The following is a 12,794-nucleotide window of genomic DNA, read 5'->3' as shown; positions in this document are numbered from 1 at the left end:
GGATGATCCATGGTGCTCATATCAAAGTAGTTTCCCACCTCGTAAACATGGCCCTCAATTAATTTTATATCCCAATCTTACAATCTATAGATATGCTCCACAAAAAGCCTTAGTAATTCCTGAATGAGTTGATTGACCCTTGCAGTTTGACTATCAATTTGTGGATGATTTGCGGTGCGCATATCAAAGTAGTTTCCCACCTCATAAACATGGCCTTCCAGTTAAATTATCTATTCCAATCATACAATCTATATCTATGCTCCACAAAAAGCCTTGTTGATTTTGGAGTTTTAACCTCTTTATTGATTGGAATAAAGTAAGCCATCTTGGTCAACCGATTCACAATTACTCACATGGAGTCGTGCTTCCTCTATGGCCTAGGTAATCCAATAATAAAATCGATGGAGATACTTTCTTATTTGCCAAATGGGATCTCTAAGGGATATAGGAGACCTCCTACCTTAAGGTGCTCATCTTGGCATTTTTAGCACTTCAATACATAGTCTTGGACGTCCTTATTTTTTTCCAGCCAAAGAAAAGTCTTTTCAGAGGTGTGCACGTTTTGAATTCTCAGGTGTACAACACTCGGATTATCATGAAACTCAAAGAGAATTTGGTGCCTAATGTCTTTCTTTATTCGGGACACATACTCTACCCTTGTAGAATACTATAGTTTTTCCACTTGAGTCCTTTATAACCAACTTTGTAGTGTATCTCCATTTCCCTCTGACTCCTCAATGAAAGCTCGTTGGTTTGTTAGATCCCTCCTCATAATTGCTTTCCATGTTTCAGAAAAGTGAGGATCAAACTCATATTTTCCTTTTAAGGAAATCATTTTGGAATTATTCATCAAGTATTGGCATTCGGCTCAGGGAATCTGCTATCACATTAAACTTTCCCTTTTGATATGTCAATTGGATATCAAAGTCTTGCATAATTTTTGCCCACCTAGCTTTTCTTCCTTTAAGCTCTAGCTTATTGCAAATCCACTTAATGCTTTCTTGATAAGAAATTATCTCAAACTTGGCACCAAACAAAGAGTGCCTCCATTTCTTCAAAGCATAAAATAGCATACAGTTCCTTCTGATACGTCGAGTAATTCCGTTGGGCACGAGATAACTTATGGCGTTGAAAGCCATTGGTCGCCCCTTTTGTAAACGTACTGCCCCAACAACAAAATTAGTGGTGTCTATTTCAAACATGAATGGCTCATTGGGATCCATTACCTTTAAGACATGAGCTAATGCTGAAACCGGCCTCCAGGAATCTAAACGGCAGTGATCTTCTTCTACTTTCTCTTAACTTCAATTACAGCCATAAGGCAAAATTTATTTACTTCAACCGCTTAGCAATTCTCAGAAATAACCTTCAACAACAACAAGGGGAGGCTAGAATGCCCTTGCTCAATGCAAAACAGTACACAAGACATCCACTGGCCCCAAATGCTTGGCGGCCCTTTCGGTATTTATTTACATCTTCTGAAATGTGAAAATCTTTACAACAAGGGTTCACCCTTGAACTGTTCCTCTTCCAACTCTTCTGTCAAGCTTTGGGCATCCAATTCACGGTGCACCACTGAGATCCCACTGGCAAGGCATGCTTTAGCATTTCCCCTCTATCTGTGCCATCTGAAGGCATCAATGCATCAAATGCAAATCCCCTCCCCAAACTGTGCTCAAACAGCCTCAAGGCTTTCATGTGAACCAAAGTAAAGAGTATAATATCTTTATAGTCCGCGGGCAACCCTAGAAACTTCAAGATTGCTAGGAAGTGTGGTTTGTGAATCGTGTTGCTTGGTCTTATGTCACAGCCATGGTACCAAGGGATGATAAATACCACAGACCCTGAAGTTGACTTTGTGGAAGCAAGAGCTATGCAATCTTTATCAAGGTGAGCTACCAAGGAATGGTATCAAGGAATGATAAATACTACAAACGAGCATAGGAGAAGTAGTAAGAGCTGTGCAACCTTTGTCGAGGTGAGCTAGAGTACAAAAGTCCTCATGTCCATGAACATGGTCTCCTACAAGCAAGGCTCGCCTGAAACGAGTTTCGTCATTGTGCGGGCTTGAGACTAACGATATGGCCTACAAATGCTGTCTTGTAGCTCTTGAATAGTGTGCCAAACCTGTTGTTTGTTATGTCGGGCAAGTGATATTTGGACAGTAGTGGGGGTTTGAGCTTGCTGTCATGAGCAGGACAAACCTAAATTTCACCTTTAAACGCATTTCTAAGGTGAACAAAGTCATCTAGGAGTCCGCTGGGCAATAAGCGCCTATCAAAAGCTCAAGGTGAGGCAGAGCGACTGAAAGGAAAGGTGTGGGAGGTGGAGAATGGAAGGAGGAGGAGCTAACGGGAAAAGAGTCCTTGAGGGAAAATGAGGGGAGTGGGGCAGAGAAGGAAACCGGCTGGACAAAGGCCAATTATCGAGGGAGAAAGGCCAGGGGGGTGGGGTGCTGAAACAGGGCCAGGACCTACTGGGGGAAGCCAAGGAGAACCCAGAAACAGCTACAGAGAGAGCTAAAGAACCCAGGGGGGGTTGTCCATCCCAACTGTGGGCTGAAGGGATCAAGGGAATAGGGAAGGGAATGCATGGAAGAAGAGAGCACTTCATCCTTCAGGGCCATTTTGAGCCCACAGTGGGTAGCTGCAGGCACCCCATGGCCTGGATGTGGTATGGCAGCCGAGTGGGTAGGGGTTTGAGACTGAGTTTTAAGAAAGCTGCCACATCTACCCATTCCATGGGTAGGGGATGGAGACTGGATGCCAAAAAACGTATACCCATCCCATGGCACCAGACTCATGGGATTTGGTGTCCACTAGGCTTTGCTTCAGAAAAAGGTGTGCAGAGACACTCAAATATTGTGTTGAAGAACGTTCTGCAGTGATTTGAGGCAGAAAAGAAGCAGCTTTGTGGAACCCATATTTCCACAATATGGTTTGATCTTTCCAAAGGTGAGGCTGAGATCAAGATAGCATCGGTGGGAAGGGGATAAGCCTCACTCACAAGCTTGCCAATGATGCTATCTAGTTCTGAAAGGGTATGTGGAGGCGAAACACAAGGATAGCGGGCATGATTAGTGGACTGCTTCCCTTTTACTTATCCCCCCCCCCTTCCACGTTTGCTTTTTCTCTCTCTCCTTTCATCTATGCATATCTCTCTTGGAAAACTGCTTTATCTACAACAATTATTTTGAAAAAAAGTAGAATATCTGAACTATATAATCCCTTACTATCTGTAGAGCACCCGCTTGGTAATCTTTAACTATCTAAGTGATATGCTACATGCGTAAAGAACATTCGTCTCCAATGTTTGCTATGCAGGTTGCAAGAGAAGTTTTGGATGCTGCTGCAAGAGCAATCAGGCCAGGTGTGACAACCGATGAAATTGATGATATTGTTCACAAGGCAACTATTGCTGCTGGTGAGAAACACTTGCATTGCTTGTTCTTAGTTGAATTTTCTATTTGTGAGATATCGCTTCTTTCAGTTTAAAGTAATCAGGTTAACTTATAATTTGTTACTAGTTTGTATTGCCTAATTCATGAGATTATTATGGAAATTTACAGAAATATGTACGCTTAAGAACTAGAGTTATGCTACTCATTTTTTTCAACAGTTACTGAGCGGTTTCTGCACTAATGCCATTATCAGGAGGATATCCTTCACCATTGAATTATCATTTCTTCCCAAAATCTTGTTGCACGTACGCCCATGGCTCTATCCATATCATGAGCATTCTGGACCTTGTAATTGTGAAATTTAATTCTGGGATCCCAAAGCTGAGAATTGCTTTCATTTTGCTATTTTGTGCTTTTGTATTCAGAACTGATTTATATCATGTGCTTGGATTTTGATCCGGTGCAGGTCTGTGAATGAGATCATTTGTCATGGGATTCCTGATGCGAGGTAAAAACAGTCACAGTTGACTATCCCTCTCTTGTTTTCGGCATGATGAAGCTGCAAGTTGAAGTACATCGTTTTCTGAATAATGGGCTATGAAATTTGAGGTGAATTTATTAAGGATTGGAGGTTGAGATGCGAAGCTCTCCCTGAAATTTGCAGAGCAACTTGGAAGAGAAACTAAAAGTCCAAGGCATCTCCTGGTCCAGAAAAGCAAAAAACTAGGCCAGGGCTTATATGTTTCTAAGATGCTATGTTCTTTGGACACGTGTGCGTGAGTTTTGCCCGGACTTTGCTATAATTGTTATCCCTTTTTTTCTTTTGAAATGTGCAATCTTTAGATGGGACTTGGCATGCATGCACCTAGCACTCATCTCAAAGACATCTCTCTCTGGTAACCAACTAGTCAGCTATAATAATTAAAATCCATCTCAATTACATCTTTCTCTGGTAACTAGCTAGTCAGCTATAATAATTAAAATGTATTCTATCATTTGACCAGTATGTGTTAGGGTAATAAAATTGTGTTTACATGCTACATCTGGGTTAACTAGATGGCTTTCATGTTGTCCCATAGACCTCTTGGTCTCCCATGGATGTTAATAGACTTTCTTTCTTTCTTTTCTTTCGGATACCACGTTGGACAGCGTCAAATAGGTGAGAATGAGACAACGACTGGCTTGTATTGATAGACCTCTCACAATTGGAGAGGGACAGCATACAAAACATGAGAGGGAAGTACTGTCATGTGAAAGACACACCAAATTGATGTCCTTACAAAATTAGGGTTTCTAGACCATGTGGTGGCATGCCAAAAATTTTACTGGCCCATTTGTAAAATGCCCATGTTGACCTTAACCGGTCGGTGGTCAGATTTCAAAACGACCACGTAACAGCATAAATAAGAGCATAGGGCTGTCGGTGAAAGTTGAATAGCTGGAACTGTTCTGGATGCATTTGCAGGTCTGAAAATGCTTATTATGCTCTGCTGTGCTGTGCAGAAATTTGGGCAAATAGCTGTGATGATTTGCCAAATTTTGTTACGTTGGGCATGCATGGCAAGCAGAAAACAGCTGGTAGAGCTGTGTGTTACTGTGTTATACAGGCTGAAACTGTTTTATGACAGAAATTTAGAGCTAAATGCAGTTTCTGATTGCATTGGGATATGTCCAACTGCCAAGGTTCAGACAATTGCAGACTTTCTGTAAGGAAATTGGGGGTGATGGCCTTGCATTTTTTTAGGATATCTCTGGTCACACTCTCTAAGGTGAGGGCTTGTTCTTTTTTAAAAGTATTTTTTGAGGCCAAAGGCAACTAAGATAATGAGATTTCTCTGCATGAAGCTTGTGTAGGTGTCTTTTGTGTGGGTAGGTGTGTATGTGTTAGACATATGTTTAGTCAATGGTATACTTCCATTGTTGGGCACTAATGATGTCGATGGATATGCCCTAGTAGCTATACTATATGCGATGGATTTTATGGTTTTCAACCTTGTGGGTGACTATCAAAAGTTCAAAAGAACACTCTTTGTTTCAGTTTTCGAGGATGAGTGGGGGCACGTTCTTGGGTTCATTTAGATATATACTTTACTTTTCCCCATGTTTGTAATCTTATGGTTCATAACTAGCTTTTGCTCTCATCCTGTCTTTAATCGGTCAAGGCATAATACAGTTAGAAATTTCATATGCATTTGCTTTAGACGAGGCAACCTGGTGTGGCATTTAATCTCAGCCCCCCCCCCCCCTCTCCCCCCTTCCCTTCCGTTCCACACACACACACACAACTCTCTTTCTCTCTCGTTAGTGCCACCGCCGAAATTTTCTGTTCCTGCTTTAACAATAACTTGTATTTTTTCTAGGCGCTTGGAGGAGGGTGACATCGTGAATGTTGATGTAACTGTGTATCTGAATGGATACCATGGTATGTCATGAAATTTTTTATAGTCTTGCAAACAGAGGATCATATCTTGCAAACGAGAAGGCAGGGAAAATGTTCTCATTAAATTGCAAACTAACAAATTTCCTGGTGCAATTTTAGCAGGGGACCTTAATGAAACGTTTTTTGTTGGAAAGGTGGATGAAGCATCTGAGCAACTCGTTCGTTGCACATATGAATGCCTTGAAAAGGCTATTGCTATAGGTAAGATGCCCTCTTCTTGATCTTTTGAGACTATAGAGACACAAGAAAATAATGGCTTATCACTTTGCATATTGGCATTCCACATTATTTTTTAATTGTTGTGTTGCATTTTGTTATAGAATGCAAAGCTGAGGTGCAGAGTCAGAATTTTCAGCCTTTCAGCCTTTCCTTGTCCTCTTCGATCAGTTCTTCATATTATCTCACGAAATAGAAATTGTTTAGCATAAAGTATTTCTGATGGAGTTGATTGTTTTGTAACCTTGCGGGTGACGATCATGAGTTTAGAACTGGACTGTTCATTTTCCTTTTACGGGATGACGCATGTTCCTGGATGTTTGTAGACATATATTTGTATTTATTTATTTGTAGATGTGTGCAAGATCTTTACACTTGCATCAGTGCCAAAGGTTGTCTCCCAGTTCTGAGGTTTTTGCATTGGTGAATAGGTAACATGGCTACAACCCTGAATCCATCAGCACTGTGTTATTGACCTTGTTGGAATACACGCATATGTATTTACAACAAATTTTCACAAGGCTCATAAGGTTTTTGAAAATTTGCAAGTGTAAGCAAAATCCTATAAAAGGCACAACTTTGAAAATTACGATCCTTGCATGTTTTGTTGTTTGACAGTATCTTTTTCAAACTTGACATAATACTGGGTAGCTACATCAGATTGAGAGCAATAATCACCCAATAAAACACACTCAGAGTGATCATAACTGTTGATAGGGATGACAATAATGTAGTTATGTTTTGTTGATAATGATAGTACAATCGTGGTGTCAAGTGGTACAGTATTGCTCTGTTAGAATTCATGGCTCTGCAATGGCTTTACACATCATACTATGCCTCCCTTGCCAATACATTGTCAAGATAAATTATTCATGCCTATAGACGTGGGGTAGACTTGTTGGACCCATATTCTAAGATCGAAGCACTTCGAAGACATTGGGTTCTTTGTTCTTTGTTCCACTTGGAGAAAGAAAGAAAGAAGGGTTTATTAACGTGTACGTAAGGCCAAAAAAGCCCATGAGACAAAAAACTCAAATCAACATGAGAATACATCCCCCATGGGGGTAGATAGAGGTGCCTATCACAACTCCAAGAAGCTAATGGTGAACCTAGGAAGAACAAGGAAGAATTCCATGTGTCAGGAGTAATTCGTGTCATGCATGTATCATGTGTCAGTCATGAGTAGTGTGAGCTTTGCATGGTCCTAACTGGGTCCAACTTGAAGAGAAAGAAAGAAGGACAGAAAGTAAGTTTGTTATAGTCTTTGAAGACTGAAGGGTCTATGAGACTTTAAAAAAACTAGATACAGTAAGAAAAACTAAGGGATGGAGGTACTAAGGTGGGCATCTACACCCAAGGTTGATATTTGAGACCGTAAAAAGGGGAGAGAAGAGATATTGAGATACAGTGCGATGTCTCTACTGAAGGATGTATGTACCAAATCATATCAGTCTAGGGGAGGCCATGGAAGATAGTAGCTAGTTGGTCATTTGTCCACCTATGTGTCGGTCCTTAGTACACTAGCTGGGAGAGCGTGGCCACTGGGAAATAGAGGATAGAAAATAATTTCGATGGACAATGGCTCTGGTGAGGGCTACTGTCATCAAGGGATGAAATCGGTGTGGTAGGGAACTATTGGTAGTCAGCCTATTAGCTTGCCCATATTCTGCTCTCCTCCTCTGTGGTTGCACTTGACTCTGAGTTTGCAAATGATACAACCCTTTTTGTGGAGGAGAGTTTAAAGGGAGTTCAGGGTTTTCTTGGGTGTACTGGGACTCGGGAGGTGCTCGGGGCCAAGATCAGCTGGATAAGCCAGTGTAGCTATGGAGATCGAAGAGATCTTGGATGGGGGGGCCTCTCTTGGCCTCCACTAGATTCTGCGAGGTTAGGCAGAGCAATAGTTGGCTTGTCAAGTAGACATCGACATTTCAGCTCAGAAGCAGATTGCCCCTGTACTATAGAGTGCGATGCAAGCTAGTTTGTTGGAGCTCATCCAAACTCTCTTTTAGCAAGGCAGGTCCTTATGGCCAGCCAAATCCTCTTGGTGATGGCTTGGTACATAGTCTCTTGGTGGTTTTTTCACAGGGGATGCATGCGGCTAACGGCACAGCTGATTTTTAGACCGTTTGACTTCAAAACCAGGAGGTTGAGAGACACAACTTTTGCAAATCTCCATGAAGGAAATTAGTTTTGATGTCAAGCTGATGCACTTGCCAATGAGGATGCACCTAATAGTGGTAATTAGTGACGTGGGTGAAAATGTTTTCTGAAGATCAATGCCAGCAGGCTCAAGATTCGGCGGGGTCATTCTTAATTTTGATCGAAATATTTGCAAACTCTAATTGTTGCATTTTTCAACTTAGATGTCTCAAACTTTGTTTCCTTATATGTTTTCCTTTTTTTACTTTTTATCCAATTGATGGAATTAATTGTATGGCTGAATTTTTTATGGGACTTTTTAATCTAAACACACACTTTTTTTAAAAAAGTGAAGTCTTTATATTTCTGTGTGGGAAACCTCAAAAGAGGTAAAAACCCACCAATAAGTACAAGGAAAAAGTTTTTACAAGTAAAACCTCAGAGCAAAAGTCATGAGGTAGCCAAGTAAAAAGTTACATATCACACACACACACACTTTTTTTTTTTTTTTTTTTGTGAAACCAGTAACTATATTATTAACATGAAATCAATGTACATGGCATTAGACTCCAAAAAGGAGCCTAATGGAAGAACTCAAAAACAGTCAGAAAACACTTCAAGACTAGTAGCATCCAAGTCCCTCGCAGCATAACTATCATAAAAAGATTGCTTGAGGGACATTCTGAAGAAAGCATATGCCTGAGGAAACTGTTGTCCCATCCTGGAATACAATCTCTGTGTCCAAATAGTCCATAGTATCCAAAAACGAGCCTAGTGAAAGAAAAGGAGGAAAGGAGACATCTGAGATGAGAAGCATCCAAACATTCAGAAGAGTTTCCCGAATCTGATAGAGGGAAATCGAAGCCGCAGCAAATGAGAGACATGAGTGATCAATATCCGAGAGTGCGGGCAAGACCATAACAAGTGGGGAACTATCTCGCGGAAATGAGAGCAACGGGGGCAGGAAGAGGAAGCAATACGACGTGCTGCCAATTTCACCCCAACGGAAAAAGCTCCCACTATACATCTCCAAAGGAAAAGCCTCTGTTTCAATGGCAATTCGGCTTTCCAAATTTTCTTGAGTTGTGATTGCCACCAAGATAAGGCCTATCCAAATTCCAAAGAGTGTTGGCATGCTTATCAATCCATGGCGGTGGAAGAAGAAATCTGTAGACCATCGAGGAAGCCAGATTATGCATTGAAAGTGAACATGTAGCGGGAGATGAGGAAGTTAGATTCCAGTCCAGTAATCTGTCCTGTACAAACAGTGGAGGAACAGGAACAAATGGCTGCAACATAATTGTAAGTGTTCTCCAAATGGGTCTATGATGCAGACCCAAGGGGAATGTCCTGCAAGCTTGTGGAAATGAAAGCACATAACCATGTTGGTTCACAACATCTTCGACAATTCTTATGCCCAATTTCATAAGATTATATGCTTTAATAGGTGCCTGTAAAGCAAGAGGCGATTCAAACACCTTGCTCCAATGGATGCTTTCCAAGCGAAGAGAATTACCATGATGGGAAGAAGCACCTGACCATTTAGCATAAGAGAGAATTCTCTTCCAATCATGAATAAAAGTAGTAGAAATAGGACAACCAGGAATTTTCCCCTGAAATGCGGTCATGACTGCTTCCTAGTGATCTGTAATCCAATGCCCATATGCATGGGACGTCATGTTTCCACACATAGCTGCTAGCATAATAGCCCATGGCTGTTTTTGCTGAAAAAAATCAGCAATCATAGTGCTCTTTCTTGCTAACATATGAAACTGAAGATTGAGAATATTCAGTCCCCCATGAGTCTTAGGAGAACAAACAGACTGCATGGGAAGTAATCGCAAAGCCTTTTTGTGAGATTTGCTTTTCCAAAATATCTCCATAGCCTGGGACATATAGGAAGCCAAGTGCTTGAAAGACCAGGGAAGAAGAGGCAAATAAAATTGCACATATGCCATAATGATGGACTGCACTATCCGAAGTCGAACATGTAGAGGCCAAGTGGACAAATGCCAGTATTCCAGCTTCTTGTTAATCTTTTGAAGCACCCATTTAAGCTGTTGTTGAGGGGTAATATTCCAGCCAATGGGATACCCTAAATGCCTCACAATAGTTGGGAAGAAATAATGTGGCCTGGCCAGAGAAGTGCATGCCAATCAGCTTCTTTCAGTGCTAGAAGATTCGACTTCTGAAAGTTAATATGCAGTCCAGCAGCTATGCCAAAATCATTCAGAGTCTGCATCAAATGAGAGAGGTCACTTTGAGAATTCCTGGGCATGAAATATGAATCATCAGCATATGCCTGTGCAAGAAATGGCTGTGCTCCTGGAATTTGCAAGCCATGAAGCTGCCCTGTATCTGCAAGATGGTCCATATGCAACAATAATGGATGAGTAGCAATGGCATAGAGTAGCGAACTAAGAGGGCAACCCTGTCTCACTGAGCGGGTCATAGTCCAGGTTCTTGACAACCCACCACCAAGCAAACACTGCGCAGTGGCATGAGAATAGAACCAGTAAATAATATGGACCAGCCGAGGGCCAAATCCCAATTTATGCATAGTTTGAGAAATAAAATCCCAATGGACAGTATCAAATGCTTTTGCAATGTCCACTTGTAGAATGAGAACATCTTGTTTGGAATATTTGACATACTCAATTGCAAGCAAAGCATTGGAAATATTGTCAGTAATCTGCCTTCTGGGAACAAACCCATACTGCCTGGGATGAAGTCCTGCTTGCAAGATAAATCGAACCCTGAGGACAATCATTTTGGCAATGAGTTTTTAAATAACTGGCATAAGAGATATGGGCCGCCAATCAGCCATTGTCTCACACAACCTTTTTTTGGGGATCAATTTGACAAGGCCATGTTTCCAAGAAGGAGGAAGAGATTGTTCTGCCCAAGCATGATGGATCATAAGAAGAAGAGTGTTTTTGAGATCACCCCAAAATGCACGGAAAAATTCAACAATCAATCCATCCCAACCAGGAGAGCTGCCTTTACGTAAATGACTCAAAGCATCATCCAGTTCATTAAGCATAAAGGGCTGCTCCAATGCATGAGCCTGTTCCCGAGACAATATAGGCTGAACATGCATAAGAAATTGAGACCTAGCTGCATTCACTTGCATCGAATGATCAGGCTGAGGAGAAAAGAGATGCTGGAAATGACTAGAGCATTGTGATTCCAATTCTGATTTGGAAGTGGTCCAGGGGCCATCATCTTGCCTGATCCTGCAAATATCCTCCTTTCGCCTATCCGTATGCAGGCTTTTAAAGAAAGCTTTGGAGGAGCAGCCCTTATCCAAAAGGGGTTTCATGCGAGCTCGGATTTGCCACTTCTTTAATTTGCGAAGACCATTTTGATGGATGATATGAACCGCATAAGCACAAGAATCCTGCTCAAAGGAGGTGAGCTGCCTATAAGAGCTGACTACATCCATTTGTTGCTTGTGAGATTGAGCCCATTTCAGCTTAAGCGTGAGGTTTCCCACGTAACTCCGTCCATAATCTTGAATAACAGCCTGCAAGCAATGAGCAAGACTGATCCAAGCGAAATCCATGTCCTCCTGAGCATGTAAGAGGAGGGGGCGGACAGCTACTCTCACCATGTTCTGAAATTGTTGATGAAGCAAATAAGCACTATTAACATGGAGTAGGTGACGACCAAAAAAAGGCATATCATCTGTCAAACGTGCTATAGATAATGTCAAGCATACTGGAAAGTGATTAGATAGCAAGAGGGAATGATCAACCCGTAGTGCACATGTAAAACTAGCATACTGTTGAGCATGCAACAAATACCATCTGTCAAGTCGAGCCCAGTAATGAGTAAAGGCATTGTGATGGTATGTATAACCCATATCTCTATCCCTTGTTGAGAGCCATAAATCTTCTGCATGCAAGAAATAAAGCATATCCTCCCAATGTCGAAGCTCAGTGGGGATCATGTGAGAACGATGAGTCGTGTTATCTTGGATGGCAGGCGAGTTATTAAAGTCTCCACACAAAAAGGCATTGGACAGCCATGGATATTGTTTTTAGGGAGGCCCACATTCGAGCTCTTGTCACAGAAGTTTGAGAGGCATAAACAAATGCTATTTCATAAAGATCAGCATTATAGGTGCATCTAATCACTATCCATCGACCCTGAGGGTCATTGTAAGTAACCGTGGGCTGCATATCATGTTTCACCAGCATGCAGACCCCCGAAAAGTGCATTGTACCAGCATAAAAGATATCATAACCAGCAAAGTGGCCTTGCTGGCCAGCCAAGAAGTATTGGTTGTGTTCCTGTAAAGAAATTACATCGGGGTGCATTCTATGTACATAGTGCCGAAAAAGTCTCCACTTATTGACATTGCAAAGACCTTGAACATTGTATGTAATGCAAGTAATTGAAGTAGACATAGAAGATATGTACAGCCGAACCAAAAGGCATAGTAAAGGTATAAGCTGTCAGGCCTCAGCCATGACATCAACATCCACCTGGCCTCCTGGATCATTAGCTCTATAATCCTCATCATTGTCACATACAGGGATGCCCCTCTTTAGTACATCAACCCACAGTTGAGAGGTGAGGCTATCAGAAAGGGTA

The 12,794-nt window shown here is 41.6% G+C and overlaps 1 protein-coding gene across 2 annotated transcripts in view; it reads left to right on the top strand.

Annotated features, from left to right (window-relative positions):
* MAP1A (methionine aminopeptidase 1A) overlaps positions 1 to 12,794 on the top strand; it is a 216,918-nt gene that overhangs the window by 189,635 nt on the left and 14,489 nt on the right. The window contains exons 8-12 of one of the 2 annotated variants that reach the window (XM_087376968.1): positions 3,324 to 3,423; positions 3,654 to 3,705; positions 3,867 to 3,908; positions 5,761 to 5,822; positions 5,943 to 6,041. In XM_087376968.1, the coding sequence (XP_087233094.1) occupies positions 3,324 to 3,423; positions 3,654 to 3,705; positions 3,867 to 3,908; positions 5,761 to 5,822; positions 5,943 to 6,041 (355 nt within the window). Of the gene's footprint in view, positions 1 to 3,323; positions 3,424 to 3,653; positions 3,706 to 3,866; positions 3,909 to 5,760; positions 5,823 to 5,939; positions 6,042 to 12,794 lie in introns of both variants that reach the window. The other variant, XM_087376967.1, reaches the window with a different exon arrangement.

This window comes from Dipteris shenzhenensis, chromosome 7, assembly GCF_047967505.1.
Source record: "Dipteris shenzhenensis isolate YYH24624 ecotype China chromosome 7, Dip_SZ_1.0, whole genome shotgun sequence".
In the NCBI taxonomy this organism is placed as follows: Eukaryota; Viridiplantae; Streptophyta; class Polypodiopsida; order Gleicheniales; family Dipteridaceae; genus Dipteris; species Dipteris shenzhenensis.
The sequence above is the reverse complement of the archived record's forward strand: the minus strand, read 5'-3'. Positions and strand labels throughout refer to the sequence as shown.